The 22,842-nt window shown below is 43.6% G+C and overlaps 1 protein-coding gene across 1 annotated transcript in view; it reads left to right on the plus strand.

The window, feature by feature from the left end:
- Positions 1-3,253: 3,253 nt before the first annotated feature.
- The window catches only part of ABCF3 (ATP binding cassette subfamily F member 3), a 58,130-nt gene continuing 38,541 nt past the window's right edge, over positions 3,254-22,842 (plus strand). The window contains exons 1-7 of the mRNA XM_068281304.1: positions 3,254-3,609; positions 8,191-8,338; positions 8,456-8,532; positions 10,867-10,919; positions 14,435-14,532; positions 16,161-16,283; positions 20,966-21,232. Of these exons, the coding sequence (XP_068137405.1) occupies positions 3,537-3,609; positions 8,191-8,338; positions 8,456-8,532; positions 10,867-10,919; positions 14,435-14,532; positions 16,161-16,283; positions 20,966-21,232 (839 nt within the window). The 5' untranslated portion in view covers positions 3,254-3,536. The remainder of the gene's footprint in view (positions 3,610-8,190; positions 8,339-8,455; positions 8,533-10,866; positions 10,920-14,434; positions 14,533-16,160; positions 16,284-20,965; positions 21,233-22,842) is intronic.

Raw genomic sequence — 22,842 nt, forward strand, 5'->3', positions numbered from 1 at the left:
CCTGTGACGTAATCCAGATATCATCGTCCTCCGTTGACTGTAGGCCTTAGATCCTAAGAATTTGAGAGCTTTTTAAAAAATGCTTCCATTGACTTACATTAAAATCACGGTAAAATTGCAATCACAGTAAAATGGCTCAGAAAAGAGCTTATAGTGTGTCTGAGCCCTTATGCAGAGAAGGGGAGAAACGGTGAGGAGAGAAAAGCTGAAAGAGACGGAAGAAGATATTTGCCTCACCAGCTTTGCACTTTTATTTAGCTTTCCTGTATTACAAGAAAACACAAACACCCAGCACCAGGGGAAGAGGGAAACACAGGTAAATGAGAGAGGGCTGGTGCGCACCAAGAGTTCTTCTGAGCGCTTTTCAAATCGACAGCGATTTGAAAAGCGCTTGGCTAATGTTACCCTATGAGGGTGTTCTCACAGCAGCGTTGTGGTTTATTCAAAATTGCAAACACACTGCATGTAGCATTTTTTTTGAGCAATTCATTCAAAAATCGCTCTGAAAATGGCTTCACAAAATCATAGTCACAAATTGCTAGCAATTGCTGTCACAATTTTGGCGTGCACTAGCCCAGAGAGAGGAGGAGTGGAGAGAAATTGAGAATAGTCTAAGATGGAGCTGAGAGCTTATCTGTATTGCAGTCCCACATCACACAGAGGCTAGTTGCCTGTAATATATCCCAGCGCATCACTGTTGAATATATGCAAATTAAACATTGTTGCCCTTAGAACAGGGGTCTCAAACTCGCGGCCCGCGGGCCATTTGCGGCCCTCGGTACAATATTTTGTGGCCCGCGCCGGCAAAATCAAAAGAGACACGGAAGTGAACTATTTTACCTTATAGTTCGCTTCAGTGCTCCCAAGTAATCCGCCGCATCCCCGCAGCTAAACAAGGGCTGCAGAGCCCCCAAATCCCCCGGGCAAACATCCACGACTGCGCTGAGGGGCAGAGCTTCTAGCTGTAGCTCTGCCCCTCCTGACGTCAATCGCCGCACGGATCGCCGCCTCTCCCCGCCCCTCTCTGTGAACGGAGAGTGAGAGGGGCGGGCAGAGGCGGCGATCCGCCACGATTGACGTCAGGAGGGGCAGAGCTGAAGCTGAAAGCTCTGCCCCTTCCAGGAAATGCCGGCGGATTGCCCCCTGGGCGATTTGGGGGCTCTGCAGGCCTCGTTTTGTGGCGGGGACACGGCGGATTACTTGTAATGGGAGCACTGAAGCGAACTATAAGGTAGGACACTTCATGTTCAGAAGAAACAATTAAAACTGTTAATGACATTTGAGGATTTTTTTTGTGAAATCCCTTATGCGGCCCAGCCTCATCCTGACTTTGTCTCCTGCGGCCCCCAGGTAAATTGAGTTTGAGACCCCTGCCTTAGAATATATGGCCCTTTGCATATATTCAGCTGTGATTATTATTTAGTATTTATATAGCGCCGACATCTTCCGCAGCGCTGTACAGAGTATATTGTCTTGTCACTGAACTGTCCCTCAGAGGAGCGCACAAGCTAATCCCTACCATAGTCCTATGTCTATGTATAGCTTGGTGTAATTGCCTTCTTAAAACAGAAGGAAATTTTCAATAATTCAGTTATAAGTGAACATTTGTGGTTACCCACAATGCACTACTACTAAATATGCAAATTATCCCTTTTAGCCCTTGTTAAGCAAAGCAAGCATCCAGAACCGCTGGTGTATAGCAAGCCTATAGCTTTAAGTTTTACACAGCCATATCAAACCCACATGTAGACAGCCTGTTTCGGACTTTTGGTCCTCATCAGTACATGGTAGAGATGGGAAGTTCGGATCTTTTCAATGATCCAGATGATTCGAATCGGATCATTGAAAAGATCCGGATCTTTGATCCGAATCTCGGATCATTTTACAAGGGAAGCATTGGGGGGGGGGGGGGGGGGGGTGAAATGACTAGCAGGGCAGGAGAAGGAGAGGGGAGTGGACACACAGAGAAGGGGAGAAGATGGACAGAGGGCAGGGAGTGAACAGAGAAGGGAGGAGGGACGAGCAGAGCCAGAGAGCATAAATGTTTGTTTGCACACAATACCCACATGCTGCAATCATGCTTTACATATATTTCACCTACATGTTCATCTGTATACCTTGAATGGAAACGTCGCACAGTAAAAGAAAGCATTTCCAGAAGATAAGTGCAGCTGTTTAGAGCGAGTGCAGGAGGATCATGTTGCGCTGCAATCACAGTGCCTGCAAAGTTACTGAGCTGTGCTGAGCTGAGCCAAAAGCTTCCAATGTGTTCACTGTGCACAACTAGGAACAGACAGCCTATAATAAGCAGCACGTTATAGCCAGTATGTGCGCTCTACACATATCTGGCAGTGGCACCCATGTCCCCTCTACCTGTCCCTGCAAGGCTGGCTCCCGAGTCCTCTCCAACAGAGCGATCCACCTCTGCTCTGCTTCCAGCAGGACCCCGCTGCCCGCTGAGAGGGGGCGTGTCGCTCCTGGCCCCGCCCCTTTTGCGATCCGAATCACTCATTTTGATGATTCGGATGATTCGACTCACAAAATACATTCGGATCAAAGATCCGAATCGTTCATGACCCGGACAACACTAGTACATGGCAGGGATTGATGAGGCTGTATGAAATAGGGCTTGGACCAGTACAACAGAGTAACCAAGCAGCTCAGGGTGACCCAAACTACTAGGAATGTATAGGGGGATAAAAGGAACCAAACAGCCCTCCTACTAAAAAAAGCACTATATGTATTGTGTAGTGTATCATAGTCTAGGGCAAATTTAGGGGGAAGCCAATTAACTTATCTTTATGGTTTTGGGATGTGGGAGGAAACTGGAGTACTCGGAGGAAACCCACGCAGACACGGGGAGAACATACAAACTCCTTGCAGATGTTGACCTGGCTGGAATTCGAACCAGGGACCCAGCGCTGCAAGGCAAGAGCGCTAACCACTGCGCCACCGTGCTGCTGTGATGCGCTGGGAGACATCTCAAGCTCACTGCAACCTGAATTATCGCAAATTCTTTCTGTTTTAAGAAAGCAAACTTTAGTTTTCCTTAGAATTTTAGTAAGGGGGCTTTTAGGACCATTGTACCCCTTCCAACACTCCAATGAGTTCTGGTTCACCATGAGCTTGCTGTTTAGTCTGTGCCTGTAATATGACTCCTGTCCCTGCCAGACTCTTACACAAGTCAGACAGCAGCTCTCCTGGAGTCTATGGACGGTCAAAAACGTTTCTACCTGTTTAACGCCTTATCTGCACATGCAAGCCATTATAACAAAGGGAAGAGACCAGACAGATCTTCTCCCACGGACCCGCAAGGCAAGCTCTGCATCATAGGATTCCCTGATATAATCCCTTTCCTTTGCTAGCAGAATCAGCTGCGGCAGCCAGGCCAGCACTTACTTCTTCTCATGAGCCTGCCTGGTAGATTTCATCACCACTGAAGTCAACACATCATCAATGACTACATTTCCTGTCCCTTTCTGCACTTCCGGAGCAGCAGCCTCTCCTTTACGCATGTGCTTTGCCGGCCGGCCAACATGGCGACCTTCGTTGAGATTCTGAGGAGTGAGTTCCCTCAGCTGGATGCCGAGCTTTTCCAATATGTGACAGGTGAGAGAAAGGAGCTGGCAGGATGGAGGTGCCTCCAGCACACAGCAGGAATGCTGCCCCTGTGTAGCTGATGTGCAGACACAAACTGGCCATGGGGGGAAGGGGGCCGCCTTTCATTCAGTGATTTAGGGCTGGTTGGTGCCTGGTGTATTCAGGTTTGTTGTTGTAAGGCAATGCAAAACACTAGGCTAGCTGATAAATAGTGCAGTTAGAGGGCAGGCAAGCTGATAAATATACACAGCATGATGCAGAGCTTGCCCGGAGGGTCCATGGGAAAAGATCTGTCTGGTCTCTTCCCATTGTTATGACTGCTTGTGCAGATAAGGAGTTAAACCAGGTTGAAAAGTTTTTGACAGTCCCCTAGACTCCAGGAGGGCTGCTTTCTGACTTGTGTGAGGGACTGTCAGGGACAGGAGTAATTACAGGCATTTGTAGCCTCTGTGTGATGTGGGACTGCAATACAGATCTGTTCCATCTCAGGCTATTCTCAATTTCTCTCCACATCCTCCTCTCTCTGGGCTAGTGCACGCCAAAATCGCCACAGCTATCGCTAGCAATTTGTGACCGATTTTGTGAAGCGATTTTTGAATGAATTGCTCAAAAAATGCTACATGCAGCGTGTTTGTGATTTTTTTAAAAAATCACAATGCTATTGTGAGAACACCCTCATAGAGTAACATTAGACAAGCGCTCTCCTTTGAAAAGCACTCATAGGCCTAGTGCACACCAGAGCGTTTCTGCTGCGGTTTGCGATCCGCTTGCGGGTGCGGATCCGCTAGGGTAATGTATTTCAATGGGCTGGTGCACACCAGAGTGGGAGGCGTTTTGCAGAAACGCATACTCCCGGGCTGCTGCAGATTTTGGATTGCGGATGCGTTTCTGCCTCAATGTTAAGTATAGGAAAAACGCAAACTGCTCTGAAAAACGGCACTTCAGAGCGGTTTGCCAGGCGTTTTTTGTTACAGTAGCTGTTCAGTAACAGCTTTACTGTAACAATACATGAAATCTACTACACCAAAAACGCTTCACAAAACCGCAAAATGCTAGCTGAAACGCTACAGAAAAAATAGGAAAAAGCGTTTTTAAAATCTGCTAGCATTTTGCGGATCTGCTAGCGGTTTTTGGTGTGCACCAGGCCTTGGTGTGCACCAGCCCTCCTTCATTCAACTTTGTTTCCCTCTTCCCCTGGTGCTGGGTGTTTGTGTCTTCTTGTCATACAGGAATGCTAAATAAAAGTGCAATCCTGGTGAGGCAAGTATCATCTTCCCTCTTTCAGCTTTTCTCTCCTCACCATTTCTCCCCTTCTCTGCATAAGAGCTCAGACACACTATAAGCGCTTTTCTGAGCGATTTTTACTACGATTGCGATTTCACCCTGATTTTAATGCCAGCGGGAGCGTTTGTTTTTTTTTGTTTGTTTTTTTAAAGCTCTGATGGCTAAAAAGCATTCAGAAAAGCGCTTATAGTGTGTCTGAGCCCTCAGTATTTGTACACTGCGGGTAAGTTGAGCGCCGAATGATGGTTTTTCCTGCTGCCGCTAAACTCTCTGGCTACGTTAAATACTATTTCCCCTCCAGGTCGTTGCAACTCGGATGGAGGTGTAATTTGGGGTCACCGGAGCCCCGAATTACCCTTACGCGCCCCACGTAGCATATTATTGTTGCTATGGGGCTCTTGGTTTGGGTAACCATAGTAGAGCGCTGTGCACTAAAACCACCTGCTTTGCCTTCTCTCTCCTCTCTCCAGTCTAATTAGAAACCATAATCTAAAGCTGGCCATACATGCATCAATTGTTGACAGATTCTTTCACTGTATAATGACTTTTCCACCTGTCAGTACTGAGTATGGATGTGGCCTATATGGTTTCATACTATAGTGAAGTGGGTTGTGGGCAGGCAGTGTTGCACTGCCACTGACCATCAGTAAAAAGCAGGTAAGCAAGGCATGGATGTTGGGGGGGGGGGGGGGGGGGGGGGGGGGGAGTGAAAATAGTGATGGAAGGAGGGGTACAGAGACTTTGGAAATTAGCATTAGTGGAGGTCAGTAAAGATGGGTTACCCGACTGAGAGAGATAGTGATCTGGTAAAGGGGGAGGGGATATCCCCCTTTACCGAAATCGAATCAGATAAAAATTTGGGGTTCAAATTGGTTGAATATATCGATCTGAGATGTTGCAAAATCTCGACCAATGTGGCTGTCAGGTGCAATAATCACAGCGTGCGATAACCACGAATGATAGACATGACGGAAACCCCGGCCGTTGTCCCGCAAAATGTATTTTGTGCCCCCTGGTGCCTGTATTTTACCCGTCACACTGTCCCTCAAGTGTCCTTGCTGTATTTCCACACTGGCACTTCACGTGATTGCTGGCATATGCAACGTAGGGTGCGTGTGTGATGTCAGTTGGGCTGGAGCTACCATGATAACAGGCCTCTAGTTTGTGTTCTCTCTCTCTCTTCCCCCCCTTTTCAGACTCTAAAGTCTGAAAACCACTGCGCCTGCGTTGCCGTGTCCTCGCTCCCACTGACGTCACCAGGAGTGTATAGTACAAGCCCAGTATGGTCTGTGCCTGCGCAGTATGCTCCTGGTGACATCAGCGGGAGCGAGGACACGGCAACGCAGGCGCAGTGGTTTTCAGACTTTAAAGTCTGGAACCGGAGGCAGGGCTGGAGCATCAGTGAGTGGCTGCGCGTGCACAGGATGTCTGCGGGGGACCATTAGAAGCCCTGGATAAGTTCAACTCATTTTCCCCTGACACCCTCCCCCCTACAGTATTCCTTTAAGTTGTAGCTTATCAGTGTTTCTTCCTACTTACCTAGTATACAGTACCTTCCATTCAATCCAGAGAACACAGAGCTAACAGGCTGTGCTTAGGCTTGTGGTCCAACAAGTAGGGGGATGGGGATGTTGTTACACATAACTGGGGGGCCTGGCTACTGTGTGGAAGGATACAATCCCTCTCAGATCTAGGGATCTAATTGAGGGCTTGTTCGCACAGCAGGCGTTTTTCTGCTTTTTTTTTCGGCCGTGTGCAGTTTTTAAAAACGTCCCCCCCGACCGCATGGACAATTAATGTTCATGAGAAGGTTCATATCAGCGCAGGTCATGTGCTGTCTGTTCAGTAAAGCGCTGCGTGGACCATTTTTGAGGCTATTCCACCTACATGGAAGGTATAGGAGAAACACAAAACGCTCACAAAATCGCTTTGTGCAGCGATTGCGTTCACGTTTTGTAGAATAAATACATTGTATTTATTCTTTTCCGGGTCAAAAGTGAATTATAAAACCGCTTGGAAAAAACGCTTAGAAAACAGCTAAGCACAAAACGAATTTCCCACCCATGCGCCGGGAATCGGGGGGGGGCTGGGGCTGGGGGGAAGACGCCTCAAAAACAGCTCAACGCTGACGGACACGCGAACGGAACGCAATGTGAACAAGGCCTGAAGGTTGAATCTGATGCCCATCTATTAGTGTATGGCCACGTTTTAATTAACTTCAAATAAATAACACGAATGCCAAATATATAATGCTTATTTGTAAATGGCAGTCCTCATAGGTGGTAAGTTTTAGTTTCTGAATGTGCTATTATTATTATTATTACGCAGCATATACTTTGCTAGATTAGATATTAGGGGTCTCCCTTGTTTCCTGTCAAAAAGTCATGAAGCTACAATTGTCCTGACATCTGACATTATTGTCTTATAAATGGGCTTGCTTTCACAATACATGCAAGCTCCCATTGAAGAATAATAAAATGCAGGTATATGTTCATTATTTGCATACTGCTATGTGCTGTGTTTGACGTTTGGAAGTGCCATGGGATACATGCTTTTCCTGGCACTCCTGACAGAGGGTCAGTAATTATAAGTGATGCATAAACAAACCTCTTAGGGCCCGTTTCCACTATCGCATAGCCAATACAAGTGGATGGGACTGTTTCCACTTGTCAGGATTCCTTTGCGTTTTTCTGTGCAGAAAAAATCTGCACGACAGAGCCATCAGAATTCGCATACCGCTATGCGCATCGCATACAATGTATTTAATAGGGAATTCGCATGTGGTATTGGTATGCAAATTTTCATGCGAATTCACATATGATTTCGCATGGAATCTATGGAAAAGCACACAGGCACTGCCATGGTTAAATTCGCATACATCGTCATCCATGCGAAATTGTATGCAAATTCGCATGAAAATTCACATATAACTGCATGCGAAATTCGCATCCGCATGCAAATTTGTACCGTGGCAATTCCCACCGCACAAGTGGAAACGGGACCTTACAGTTCAAGTACATGCATTTCTGACCATTTGTGGCTTTCAGCATGGAAATACCATTATACTGCTGTGCTGGAAGCTTACAATGTGTTTTTGGTGAGAGAAAAAGTAAAGTCCAGGAACTACCAAAATAGGAGTCCTCTCTGCAAATATCTCACTTGTGAGGCTTGAACTCCCTGAGGCTTATGTATTATTTTCGAGCATATGTATTGTTAGCTCCACCATTAGTTATATTTTAGATGCTTTTGAAAATCTGTTCACATTAAAAGAAACCTTTCACAACATACACTGTCTGTCCCAACTAGATGTCCTTGATAGTGGCCGATCAGACTTTGAATCAGAGAATGATCTTTTTGAAGCGGTGGGAGAGCTCCTGCAAGATGTCTCTGGAGATACCAAAGATGATCAGGACATTAAAGACATCTGTCAGAGGATGTACAGAACGATGCAACTGTAAGTAGTATCTACCGGAAGGTGTGATGGAGAATGTAATATCCCTGCCATTGCTTTTCATTGCTGTATGGGAGCACATCTGATTATATTGTGATATGCCTATTTATTTTTTCTAAGGGAGAATGATCAAGTCCCTTCTCAAAACCAGGTGTTGCTTGATGCTCCAATACAGCTCTCCCAAATCAATGAGTACGGTAAGTCTGGTTTATAAGCATCAAAGGGCCTGATTCACCCACGGGCGGTAATATTGCCATGCAGGCAGGGCACAGCAATATTACTGGTATTAATGGCAGCAGAGTATCGAGCTTTGCACAGTGAGAATGACCCTCAGTACATTGATAACGGGAGTTACTCATGTTACCCATGTACTGCACGGTGCACGCCATGCTTACTAACTACGTTGGATGGCAAAATTGCCATCAGTATGTGAAGCATGCCTGTAAAATTTAAGTAGGTTTGATTGCATATCTGGTGATCTGCTGAGTAAGGTTTAAGTTCAGCTCACGTTACAATGCAAAATGGAATTTTTGTTTTTGTCCGTTTTTGCTGGATGGCATCGGAATGTAAAAACTGGCATTTGACCAATCCTATGTTATTAAATTGCAATAACCAAGACCCAAAAATCTGACCTGCACAATTTTTCTGGACAGCTGGTGCATTTCCTACAGAATTCTGTGATGGAAACGCATCTGCTCCGGAATCCGACCGAACCACAATGCACCATCGGACTGGAAACTGTACTGTTAGCTCCAGTTCGCCATTAACGATGCGGCTCTATGTGAACTGAGCCTAGGCAATACTCATCAGGTGCCTCTCGTATATTGGAGGGCATGAGGCTTTTGAAGCATCAGCATGTGGAGAAAGCGGTATACCAGCTGGTTATGGTTTTACCAGACTTTCACAGATTGCTCTATGCAAGCTTGCTGGGAAGCATCAGAAATGTGATCGCCGTTTGTCCTTGTAAATGGGAAGTTAAAGGACAACTGAGAGGGATATGGTGGCTACCATATTTATTTCCTTTTAAACAATACCAGGTGCCTGGCAGCCCTGCTGATCTATTTAGCTGAAGTAGTGTCTAAATCACACCAGAAACAAGCATGCAGCTAATCCAGTTTCATCTGCAAATGTCAAACGCCTGATCTGCTGCATGCTTGTTCAGGGTGTATGGCTAAAAGTATTAAGAGGCAGAGGATGAGCAGGACAGCCAGGCAACTGGTATTGCTTAAAAGGAAATAAATATGGCAGCCTCCATATCCCTCTTACTTCAGTTGTCTTGTAAAGGGAACCTGAAGTGAGTAAAATTATTTAAAATAAACACATGACATAGCTGCAAATGAATATTACATACTTGCCTCGCCATAAGTTCCCCTCAGAGGCTCACCATTTTCTTCTTACATTGAGCCCTTCCAGTTCTGACAATATTTTGTCAGAACTGAAATATACCAGTTGCTGTCAGTTATGTATCAGCAGCTGTCAGTTACTGAATGTGTGAGGTAATGTCCATGTTTCCCTATGGCTCAAGGTGGTGATATTAGAGTTTAACAGTGTGCTGACCAGGATGCTGTTATGGGGTAATGGCCATTTTTGTAATGGAGGGTGGCAAATTAAATTGTTCACAGTGGACAAACAGGAGAGGAGAAAGACATTGAGGAGTAGACTACACAGGAGGTAAGTATAACCTGTGTATGGTTATTTTGACGTTTTATTTGCAGTTCAGCTTCTGTTTAACTCCAAAATTGTGTGTAGGTCTGTGACACTAGTGTGTTCATTGTCAGCGACTGAATCACACTCTAGTGTTATGCTGGGGATACACGGTATATTTTTGTACCGTGTATCGACCAGCTGATCCTGCCAGCTGATAATATTCAGCTGGCCCGATCATGCCGCTCGACCTGCGCTCGCTCGATTCCCGCCGGCGGACAATGACAGGGAATCGAGCGGCTGATAAGGACCGCCGGCGGGGACGAGCGGGAATCGATCCGCGTGCACGTGGCTCGGGTCGATCCGGCGGGTAATCGAGCCGCCGGTCGACCCGTGTATCCCCAGCATTACACGAGTTGAGTGACCAGAACTTTGTTTGATCTGCTAATGACTTTTTCTAAATATAATCCTTGCCAAATGGTAAAACATTGAAAGTAAACATCAAAGGTTAAAAAAAAGCTACATAAGTCAGTAGGGGGAAGGCTCTGGATGCATCAGAAGCTTTCCCAATGTCCACAACCCCTCCACTGCTGACTGGGACCCTCTTTCTCTTTGCGACTGAGCTTCCTTCTGTATATGAGCATGGCTGCACAGTAGCACAGAGTCCCTCTTGCATGGAGAAAAAGCTCAGTGTTACTGCACATTAATGTCGAAAATTGTTTAGAGCAGTGCTGTCCAAATGATGGTCCGTGGGTCAAGTGATTGGTTTCATCTACATTATCAAGTAAAGTTACTAATATTGCAGCTGTAGGGCTAACCTCTGTTTTTAACACTGTAATGTCTGTCCATTTCTTAGTATGATGTTTACATCTTATCTTGTTTTCTAGATGGAGACCCTCACGTTGTGAATTCCTTACTAATGAAGAAGGGCCAGGCTTCGGTGAGTGAGCTCATCCTCCACCAATGAAATCTATTTTTTTCAGGAGGCGTTTGAGGGAGCATAGATTAGCAAAACTAGAATACTGTATTGTATGCCAACTAAATGGCCTCAGGAGTATTTATAATAAATGTGCGAACACACATCTAGACAGCACATCTTCTCCCTTATTTGGAGGCACAAGGAGGATATGACATGGCTGAAAAAGATCATGTCCCCATGTTCGGTCACAGATTGTTTGTCTGTGGTCAGCAAGCACTGCAACGCTGGAGCCTTACTATGGAGGTACAGTGGCGCTGGTTGCACATCCACTGCCAGACGCCACTTTTTGCATAGCCAGGAGATCGGGACACACAAACGTGTTATCAGATCGTGTCGCCACACACTACACATGGAACACCTGTTCTTGGAGGGATACCCATTTTCTGGTTACTGACACCCTCTTACTGTTTCACACCAGCAGCAGTTCTCCCGGTTATGCAGAGAGCGGTGCCTGGCAACGGATTTCCCGATGTGTTTGCACAGTCAGAAGAGCTGCTGGTGGGTGCAGCTTCATGTTGTGACCATGCCGGCATCATGCGTTCTCGGAGCTGCTCTCTGTGCCATGGCAACTGAGAAGACAGAGGACTTGTTTGGCACAATCATCGTGCACAGTCCTGTGAATGATTGTTGCTAGCAAATAGCAATAATCATTCAATAAAGTTAGGCAAAAAAAAAAGTAATACTGTCCCAATAAAATAATTTATTTTTTTTTAAACCTCTCGAGGACCAGAGGTTAATACACCCCCCTATTACACTGCCACTCATTATACTGTCTCCTGACGCCCCAATTTAGTGCTTCTTGTTACAGTACCCCCTATTACAATGTGCTCTATTATACTTCCCCCACGACTATTTTAAACTAATTTTTTTTTTTATTCCCTTCTAACCACCCCCCTCCAAATTAGCGCTAGACTGACTTGCATGCATGCATGCATACATACATACTACACTACCCATACATATGCATCAGTCTATGATAGGGATTAGATTGTGAACCGTTGCTCTAGATCGCAGCGCTATATATATCTATCTATATCCGCCTTCTAGCTCCGTTAGCTGTGGTTCTGCCGTGTTTACTGCAGGAAACCACGTGTGAGCGCTAATTCCCTGCAAATCTCGCTCCTCACTAGATCATGCCGTTGATTAAGGAACGAGGAAGCCACCATCCTACATTAGGTGGTCGCAGAGTGGTAAAATCCCCAGTCAAGGTTTAAGCCTAGCCTATTAATCCATTGTTAACACCCGGCAATACCTGTACTTGTTTATAAACTTTTTATGACTGTCGTCTTTAGTGATTGGAAGTGATGGCTAGGTCGAAAGTTTTGGACTCCAAAGCGCTACAGATGTATTGCTCTGCTATTGCCTAGCGATGCATCTGTAAAGCACTACGGCCCGCAAACTATTGCTCTAGCGAACGCATCCGATCGATACAGATGCGCAGGCTGGGTATAACACTGGGTCTGCCACATGCTCAGCTAGTAATAAAATATGGCATATGGTGTATAATTTTTTTTTTTGTGAGACGTGTCATGTGAAACATTAAAGATTGTGTATTTTCTGCTTTTACACCTAATTTTTTCCTCATAAAATGACTATAAAATAAAATAGTTTTGGGGCAAAAAATATTACTTAAAGCCTAAATTGTACCGAAAAAATAGATAGATAGATACAGTTCTGCCCATAATTATTCATACCCCTGTCAAATTTTGACTTTACGTTACTTTTATTCAACCAGCAAGTAATTTTTTGACAGGAAATGGCATAGGTGTCTCCCAAAAGATAAGACGTTGTACAAGAGGCATTCTTGTGGGGGAAAAAAAATTCTCAGCTTTATTTACATTTGAGCAAGAAGTGTCCAGTCCAAAATTATTCATACATTTCACAATCTGGGGGAAAACCCAAAGTTCTATACCATTCCAAATAGTCCAAGCTATTCTGAAGCATCCTAATTACCCTGATTAATTGGGAACAGCTGTTTTAATCAACTCAGCAGGTGAAAAACAGCAGCTCTCTGCAGTTGGTTTGTGGACAGTCATAGCTAAGACAAATGAGCTCAGTGAGTACTTGCGGCTGCGCATTGTGGCTGCTCACAAGTCAGGAAAGGGCTACTAGGCCTTTTCTAAATATTTTCAGGTTCCAGGGGCTACAGTGCAAAGTATTTAAAAATGCATTATGTTCTGCATTGTGGAAAATCTGAGGACATGGTCGGCAGCCAAAAGTGATGCCTGTGCTGCCCAGGAGGATAGTGAAAGAGGTGAAAAACAATCCAAGGCCATCCTGGTGAATCTGGGCTCTGCTGGTGGCAATGTCTCAAGGCAGACAATCCAACTAACTTTGCACATTGCTGGGTTCCACGGATGCAGACCAAGGAGGACGCCACTTTTCCAGATAAGGCACACAAAAGCTTCCTAATGCTCATCTGGACAAAGAAGAAGACTTCTGGTCTTCTGTGTTATGGTCAGATGAAACAAAAATGGAATTGTTTGTTCACAATGATGTTTCCTTCATTTGTTGTATAAAAAAAGCAACAAAAAAAGCCTTTAACTCAAAGAACATCATCCCCACTGTCAAACATGGTAGCTGGAACCTAATGCTTTGGGGGTGTTTTTCAGCCAATGGACCAGGGAACCTAATCACAGTAAATGGCACCATGAAAAAAGAGCAAAACATGAGAATTCTCAATGACAAGATCAGGCAGTCTCTGGTTAGTGTGGTAAGACGGCAACCACCTTAACATTCTAATTGCTTGTCCTGTATCCCATACTGTATCACAAATCTGCGAGATTTGTCAATATTTTCGATATCGTCAGCACTGATTGAAAATTTTCACATTAGTCACTAAGGGCCTGTTTCCACTTAAATGTAGGTTGGATGCAGAAAAACTGACTCCAATGAATGCCTATGGGCATTCATTGGAGTCACTAAATGCGATTTTTCTGATGCAGATTTTCCAATAGGCATTCATTGGAGTCTGTTTTTCTGCATCCAATCTGTGTGTAGTGGAAACAGGCCCTAAGCGTCACACTATCCTAGACTAGAATATAAATAAAGAATCCTGGAATAGGACTGGAAAACTAAGAGTGCCTAAGATTAGAATTCAGTTTTTGTTGGTTGGTCTCTAATAAGGGTTATATTTGCTTTTTATGAATTGCATAATACAAGATATACTCCTAACAAAACTAGACAAGACATAAGTAACATATCAGTACTTGCGTGGCTTGTAAATGCCTATAGAAATAGTTATACCCTGTTTAGTAGTTATGGCTGTACTTGCTATATTTCATTTTATGTTGTGGTAGAGTCTCTGGTTAGCTTTACACCTTTATTAGGGTAAGTGTCTGCTGCTAATTGATAGTTTGTATTGCATTTTGCCTTTCCTCTTTTCTTTCCTAATTCACATATTTAAACTACAAACAAGTCATAAAAAAACTGTGCATGACCTTCTCACTAGTATTACTTTGTAATATTTTATCTAGACTGTTAATGCAAGAAAGCTGGAAAAGGCAGAAGCTAAACTGAAATCTAAACAGGAAAAACGCTCTGAACGGGACTCACAGAAAGTTGGTGGAAATCTGTAAGTGTAAAGAAAATGTTGTATGTTCTATAGCAAAGGGATGATGAAAAGGAATCTGTTAAGATTACATAATTTCCATAAAGGCTGCAATTATCTGACTTGCATGCTGGTTTCAGGGCAGCTTTGCATTGCTGTGGTTTGAAGTTTCTGACAGAGAAGAATTCAGCTTAAAGCTGGACTATAGTAGAACAATCCAAATAGTTTGTGAAATTCTGTTGGTATTATTGATCATATAATGGTGGAAATTATATCTGCCATTCACTTATTCCAAAAAATGTTATCAAACTGTGACCTACGTTGGTCATTGTAAGACCTCATGCAAGCAGTTGGACTATGTCTTGCGGTTGCGCTAAACGGATATCGGCCAAGGCAGCCATTCGCAGTTGTGTAGGCTGAGAATCTAGCCTGTGTTCAGGTGTCCCTGATGTCACTTAAAAATCTTTTGCAAAATATCTTTTAGCAACAATCAAATGGAGAGGTGACCCACAAGCGCATTGTTCCCCTTTTTACCCCACCCACCGAAAGCTACTCCATCTTACTTCCTTCCTATAACAGAACGTGCTGCTTGGCTGTAGCCAAGAAAAATGACTGTATATACTCATTCACCTGCAGGATTGAGCTTGATCCAGACAGGCGACACGTATTGAAGATGTGTACACCATTTCAGTGTCTGGCAAACCCTCTCCAAACCCCCCCCCCCCCCCTCCCCTACCAATTATCAGCAGCACTTCAAACAATTTTGTTCACCCTCTATCCCCCTACACATGCTAGATAAGTCATTAGAAACAAGTAATCCATGACTGGTCATAAGACAATCGGCAATTGTTCTCAAGCACAAGAAACTCTATCCTGGCATAAAATGTACAGAATCTTTGAATGTCACATCGTTCACAAAATATATATTTTATTTTTTTTATTCCTCGTGAATCATTTACATGTAACATTTATCCAGCATGTGTGCCTAGCTTTCTGCAGTGCAGAATTGCATTTGAGAGTGTGAAACGTAATAGTGTTCTGCAAACTCAGTTCTTATCAACTGGTCATAGTAATGCAACTATTTTAGCCCCTTTTTGTACCAAGTGGAAGTTGTGTTACAATTGAAAAAAGTTAAATAAAATTTTAAAATCCAACATAGGTACTATAGGTGTAGCGGGATCCTTTTCTACATCGAAAAATAGGAGGTACTGATTATTCTCCTAATTCTTATTAGAAGCCGTTTTGAATACTGGTGTAACAATTCCTGGAAATGTATCGGATGTCACTTCCAACGTCACAGTCTAAGGCTGGGTGCACCCCATGCAATTCTCCTGTCTGACCGATGGGAAATTTTCCATCCAATTTCCAGCATGTCTAATCTGCTTCCGATCTAGAAAAGGATCGATTTTGTGCAGTACGTATCTTAAACTGTTATAGGAAAATTGCATGACGTGGACCAGAAATAAAAGTGGTTCTAAATAGCGTTGTGTATAGACAGGATTTATAGCAAATGTTTGTATTACTTATTTGAAATAAAGTTTAGGCAACACGTGCTTATATTTTAATTTAGATAACTGCTCTGGGAATGTACATTTGTGATGATATATTTCTGCCAATGCAGTATACATAGTATCTGAACTTCTACTCCACAGGGTAATGGAAGAGGCTTCAGCCAGTCAAGCTGCAAGTAAGAAGGAGAATCGAATAGAGTCCAGTGGAAAGAACAAGTCGTACGATATTCGGGTTGAGAACTTTGATGTGTCCTTTGGAGAGAGGTGTGTTGCTAAAAATGTAAAAGTTCTGTCATATGATGAAAATAGATGACCATTGGTTTGCAAATAGTTTGTACCATTTTTGAATTTCTTCCAGCATTCGTGACATGCTTACAAAGGAGTGCTGAAATGTTCAAGGCCCTTTACAAAAGTGAATTATCTAGAGCCATGACACTTCTATACCATTCTGCAGATTCACCTTGAATTTTAGTGCCCTGAACACCTTGAGTCATCTGCAATTCAACTTTTCGCCTAAGTTTCCTCCTAGGAAATATTTTTTTTATCTGTTTATTTTATTCCTTGCAAGTAGCTTGGAAAGCATTATGTGAAAATATCACCTAGGAGAAAAATTGAATTTAATAGTGGTTCTTGTGTCTCGGGTTTCTTTAAAGAGACTCTGAAGTCTCCTAAAAATGAGGTTTTTACTTTAAAAACCTCTTTAGCCTAATTGCCACTCCTAAAACGCTGCATCCCCGGAGCTTAAAAAGCCATAAATCGCCCCAAATCCCCTGGGAGACATTGCGGGGCTTCTTCCGCATAGAGGCAGAGCATTCAGCTGCAGCTCTGCCTCTACACGCGTCTATCAGCGCGGATCGCCGCCTCTCCTCCCCCGCCCCTCTGTCTTCCTTCGCTGAGAGGGGCGGGGGAGAGGCGGTGATCAGCGCTGATTGACGTGCATGGAGGCAGAGTTGCAGCTGAAAGCTCTGCCTCCCGGGGCAGCAAAATCCATGACCGAGAAAGTCGTGAATTTTGCCGGGGGAATTAAATTGGGGGTGATTTATGGTGTTTTCAGCTGCGGGGATGCAGCGTTTTAGGAGGGGAAATTAGGTTAAGGTTTTTAAAGTAAAAACCTCGTTTGTAGAATACTTCAGAGTCTCTTTAAAAGATACCAGAGCCGAAAAAGGTTGGAGAAATGGGGGGGGGGGGGGGGGGGGGCGGCAATTTAGGGAGAGCTGTTCTCATGGCCACTGCTTCACCCCCCCTCCTTCCCGTTCTCCACTTCTTTCTCAACTAAAGACTCCCCTGCAGCTTCTTCCGGGGGTCTCTTTCACTGTGCATATGTTGGCCCGGGGGCCAGGAGTGACCTGCACATGCCCATGATGTCACGATTGACGTCGTGCACAGAGCGCACCTGATCACGGTCGCGTACTGCAGGATGCACGCAGCCAGGCCAACATTTGCGCAATGATGCTCCCTGGTGTACCAGTAAGAAGCTTCGGGGGGTCTTCAGGTGAGAAAGAGGGGGTGTCAGTGGAGAACAGGGGGAGCCGTGGCCATCAGAACAGCTCCCCCTAAATGCCTGCTCTACGCCCCCCCCCCCCCCCCCCATACTATTATATTCCTGACAAGGTTTAACAAGAGTGAAGCTGTCACTTGCATGCCTGAAAATGAACTTTCAGACCGCAAAATAAAAACAGCCTGGTTATGAATGTTTTCCCGTGTAAATTCACACATTTTGCCCTTTTTTCAAGCGCAGGCGATTTTTCAAAATCGCCCTAAAACACTTGTGCAATGATTCTCAATGACAGCGTTCACATCTGAGCGGTTCGCTTCTGATCCGCTCAGAAAAGCGTTCCATGGGCCACTTTTGAGGCGATTTTGCCTCAATGGAAGGTATAGGAAAACCGCAAAACGCTCACAAAATTGCATTGTGCATCGATTACATTTGCCTTAGTGGGCCTGTTTTGGAAAACACTGGTCTTGGCACTCAAATCCGAAATTATTCAAATCATCCATTGTCTTTGCAGGCCAATCATCGGGTGAAACCCTATTGTTTCATCTAATCCGCATAGTAAGAGGGTGGTATGCTGCATTAACTATGTGGCTCTTCTGGCCCTTATTCATCCTCCAGAAATGTCAGTTTATCCCTCTCTCAGGAAAAGCTGTTTTAGATTAAGTGGGACATTGCTGTTTTAATGCGACGTTAAAATCGCACCGTGTCTGCGTTTAGAGGTAACGCACTGCAAGCAATGAGTTACCACAACGCAACATTTTTCAACTTTAACGTCGCACTGTGAACGGCCCATAGGATTAGCATTGCAGTAAGCTGCATTATAAGACTTTATAGCGCAGCTCTGCAACGTGGCACTGAATGTGACCTTAATGAAGACTGGTGTTTTCTCATCCAATCACCAGTATTGGTTGTTGAGGTGGTGGCAACTGGCCAATGGAAGGAGCTTAGTGAGACAGAAATAGGTGGGTCTATTCAGGTCTGAGTCTCTCCCAATAAACAGAAGAAAAAAGCCACATTTATTTGAAAGATTTGGTTTACTATTAGAATTGTCGAGTGCAGGGTTTAGGGTTAGAATCCAAGGATAGTGTTGGGTATAAGATAGAGCAAAACAAAGGTATAGACAGGTATTGACTCAGGAAACCAAAACATAGTGATCAGCTGTAGCTACTGAATTTTCCAGAAATGGAGTTCATCTCCAAATCCCTGTTTTGTTTTTTTTTGTTTTTTTTTACCAAAGGTTTTATTGAAAAATAGTGATTATACCCATAGGAACAGTATACAAGTTTAAAAATATCAAGAAAAGTTCAAAACACAGAACATGAGCATTACTATTCAATGGAGTAACAAATGTTAGGTAAGCTTGTAACCTGTACATCCAGAGTCTGAGGCAAAAAGTAGGCTTAAAGATCAACACAGATACAGAGAAAGGAATTAAAAAATTCAAAGTGGGTGTCTTTTTAAATCATGAATTGGCGTTGGTCAGACAGCGATCCCATATTTTATTAAATTTGTTAGGACAACCTCTATGCTGGTACACCAGGTTTTTTTACAGGGAGGGGGCTCTTTACTTAGACTTTCCAATCACCTAATGTAGGACCGATTGGGGACAACCATCTAAAGACATTGCATTACTTGGCTGCAAACAAAAGGTTTATACAATAAAAGCTTTATCAAAATGTGGAGTATCTTCATCAGCTAAGTTAAAGAGGAACTCCAGTGAAAATCATGTAATAAAGTGCTTAAAGGGAAACTTCAGCCTAAACAAACATAACGTCATCAAGTTACATTAGTTATGTTAATTAGAATAGATGGGTAATATAATCTCTTACCCACCCTGTTTTAAAAGAACAAGCAAATGTTTGTGATTCATGGGGGCTGCCATCTTTGTCATGGGGGCAGCCATCTTTTTGGTTGAAAGGAGGTGACAAGGAGCAGGAGACACAGTTCCAACTGTGTTGTGTCCTGATTACCCCTCCCAGCTGCACACGCTAGGCTTCAAATGTCAAATTCAAAATGTATAAAAAAAAAAAATTGCACCAAAACAGCAGAACGAGAACAACAAAATCAGAAATCCCATCATGCTTTGCACAGCATCAGGGGAAAAAAAGCCCGGGCAATTTTCTTCTGTGCAACTAAAAATGAGGCTTGTATAAGAGAAACAAAGTTCTGATGCTGTGAAACTGTTAAAGAAACACCAAGCCTTTTCAGTGCTGCTGAGTCGATTTTAATTTTTACAATAATTATGTATAAATTATTTAGTCGGTGTTTTCCCATTGTAAAATCTTTCCTCTCCCTGATTTACATTCTGACATTTATCACATGGTGACATTTTTACTGCTGGCAGGTGATGTCACTGGAAGTAGCCGCTGCTTTCTTTTTTGGCAGCTGGAAACCGCTATAAACAGCTAATTCCCACAATGCAACAAGGTTCACAGACAGGAAACTGCCAGGACCATGGTCCTCACAGTTTCCTGTGGGAGGGGTTTCACCGCAATATCAGCCACACAGAGCCCCCTGATGATCCGTTTGTGAAAAGGAATAGATTTCTCATGTAAAAAGGGGTATCAGCTACTGATTCAGATGAAGTTCAATTCTTGGTGATGGTTTCTCTTTAAAGGAATACTGTATAGGGGGTCGGGGGAAAATGAGTTGAAGTTACCCAGGGCTTCTAATGGTCCCCCGCAGACATCCTGTGCCCACGCAGCCACTCACCGATGCTCCGGCCCCGCCTCCGGTTCACTTCTGGAATTTCAGACTTTAAAGTCTGAAAACCACTGCGCCTGCGTTGCCGTGTCCCTGCTCCCACTGATTTCACCAGGAGTGTATTGCACAAGCCCTGTATGATCTGTGCCTGCGCAGTACGTTCCTGGTGACATCAGCGGGAGCGAGGATTAAGGGAGACAGGAGCCCAATAGTATCATGCAAAAAATGTAATGACTTGCTTCCAGAAATCAACTGGAGGGAATTGCCATAGTAAGTGGAAGAAGGTAGGGCTAGGTAGGGAGCATTTGGGGGACAGATCGGAAGTACTGGAGGATTTTTCAATTCTCTACTCAAAAGTCCTATTATATTCAGATCTGAGTACAATATAGGTGATTGGAATAAGCATTTAAAAGGAACCTTAACTGAGAGGGATATGGATGTTTCCTTTTAAACTATACCAGTTGCTTGTTAGCCCTGCTGAACTCTTTGGCTGCAGTAGTGGCTGCATCACACACCTGAAACAAGCACGCAGCTAATCCAGTCTGACTTCAGTCAGAGCACCTGATCTGCATGCTTGTCGAGGGGCTGTGGCTAAAAGTATTAGAGACACATGATCAGCAGGAGAGTCAGGCAACTGTTATTATTTTAAAAGGAAAAAAAAAACATCCTTCTCAGTTTAGGTTCCCTTTAAAGAGAAACCTAGACTTCTGGAACTTTAGCAGTCTGTTCTGTTTCTCCTTTAATACAGAGTTCTGCTGACAGGTGCAGAATTGCATTTGGCATCCGGTCGCCGATATGGTCTGGTTGGCAGAAATGGTCTTGGGAAGACAACCCTATTGAAGATGCTCGCTAGTCGAAACCTTTATGTTCCCTCCCACATCAGCATCCTTCATGTGGAGCAAGAAGTGACTGGTGATGACACTCCAGCCCTGCAAAGTGTGTTGGAGTGTGATACATTACGGGAGAGCCTTCTACACGAGGAGAAAGAACTTAATGCAAGGATCAGTGCTGGGAAGTAAGCCAATGTTTTGTTTTTCAAATATTTGATGTGACATATTTTAGTGCATTGTGTATAATATCTCATTACCGTCCCTACAAAACTCTGCAAACTATAATCATGAGATAGGCCTGAAACACACCAGAGGAGTTTTTCTGAGCGTTTTGAGTTTTTAAATCTGCTGCTAATGTTATCCTATGTGTCTGTGCACACTGGAGCAATGAGGTTTTGTAAAAAACCCCATAGCATTACATTGGGAAGAGCTTCTAGAGGTTTCAAAACCTCTTCCCAATGTAATGCTATGGGGTTTTTTACAAAACCTCATTGCTCCAGTGTGCACAGACACATAGGATAACATTAGCAGCAGATTTAAAAACTCAAAACGCTTAGAAAAACTCCTCTGGTGTGTTTCAGGCCATAGTGTTGATTGCATTTCTTGTCTACAGTATACAGGTAGAAAAAAAAAGTTTTGTAAAAGTTATATCTTTTTAATAGCTAACTGATAAAGTTAAATTATGCAAGCTTTCAGGGGTCTAGTCTTTCAGGCATATGTCCAGACGTTTGTTGAAGTAAAACAATGTATGCAGGTAAATAGTAAAACATGAGGATGACAGTTGTGCTGGTCACTTATTTGTGTTAGTTTTGTTTGAACAATTTTTCTGTCACATAGTTAATTTGGTTGAAAAAATACATCTGTCTATCAAGTTGAACCCGGAAAAAAATTAACACTACACTGAAACCGCACATATCCCAGTTGATCAAAAAACCTTACAAGGCCTGGGCCAATTAGCCTTAAAATGGAAAAATTCCTTCCCGGCTCCACATGGCAGTTCGATAAATCCCTGGATCAACTCTACTGGGAATTTCCTGGTAATTATAGCCGTGGATGCCCTTCAATGCAAGGACAGCATCAAAGCTTTGGTTTTTTTTTTTTTTGGTTTTTTTTTTTAAATGCAGATATATACTGTAGTTTGCCATAACTACTTCTCCAGGTAAGATATTCTAGAGTTTAACCACTCTCACTGTGAAGGACCCCTTTCTAAATAGATGGTAAAACCTTTTTTCCTCCATACACTGATCATGTCCTCTTATCCATTGTACAACTCTAGGGACAAAAAGCTTATCTGCCAAGCTTTTGTATTGCCCTCTGATGTATTTATACACGTTAATCGGGTCACCTCTCAGTCCCTTTTTTCCAAGCTAAATAACCCCAGTTTATTCAACCTTTCTTGGTAAGTGAGATTTTCCATCCCTCTGAATTTATTTGCACATCTTTGTACCCATTTGTTGAGCCCACATCTATCGTGCATCATGCATGGCATCCACGCTACCCCATCAGTGTACACAAACAGTCTGTGAATATTGCGATCCAGCCCTCTCACCCTTCTGTGATTTCTGAGTATTGTGAAGCTGCTCACTGCAGCAAGCCACCAATGTATTACTTTGCAGATCACAAACGTGAACTTTATATATAAGAAGTCTGGTGTACTTTTTTAGCTTACCGTTAGGTGGAAAGCTAAGCAGATGGGCTGCTGAAGTACCTCTAGCAAGTTTGCTTGCTTCTTTGTTGTCCCCATTCACATGTTTATTAGATAATCAAACTCAAGGACTTGCCACATTCACATGGA

This window comes from Hyperolius riggenbachi, chromosome 4 (assembly GCF_040937935.1).
Source record: "Hyperolius riggenbachi isolate aHypRig1 chromosome 4, aHypRig1.pri, whole genome shotgun sequence".
NCBI lineage: Eukaryota > Metazoa > Chordata > Amphibia > Anura > Hyperoliidae > Hyperolius > Hyperolius riggenbachi.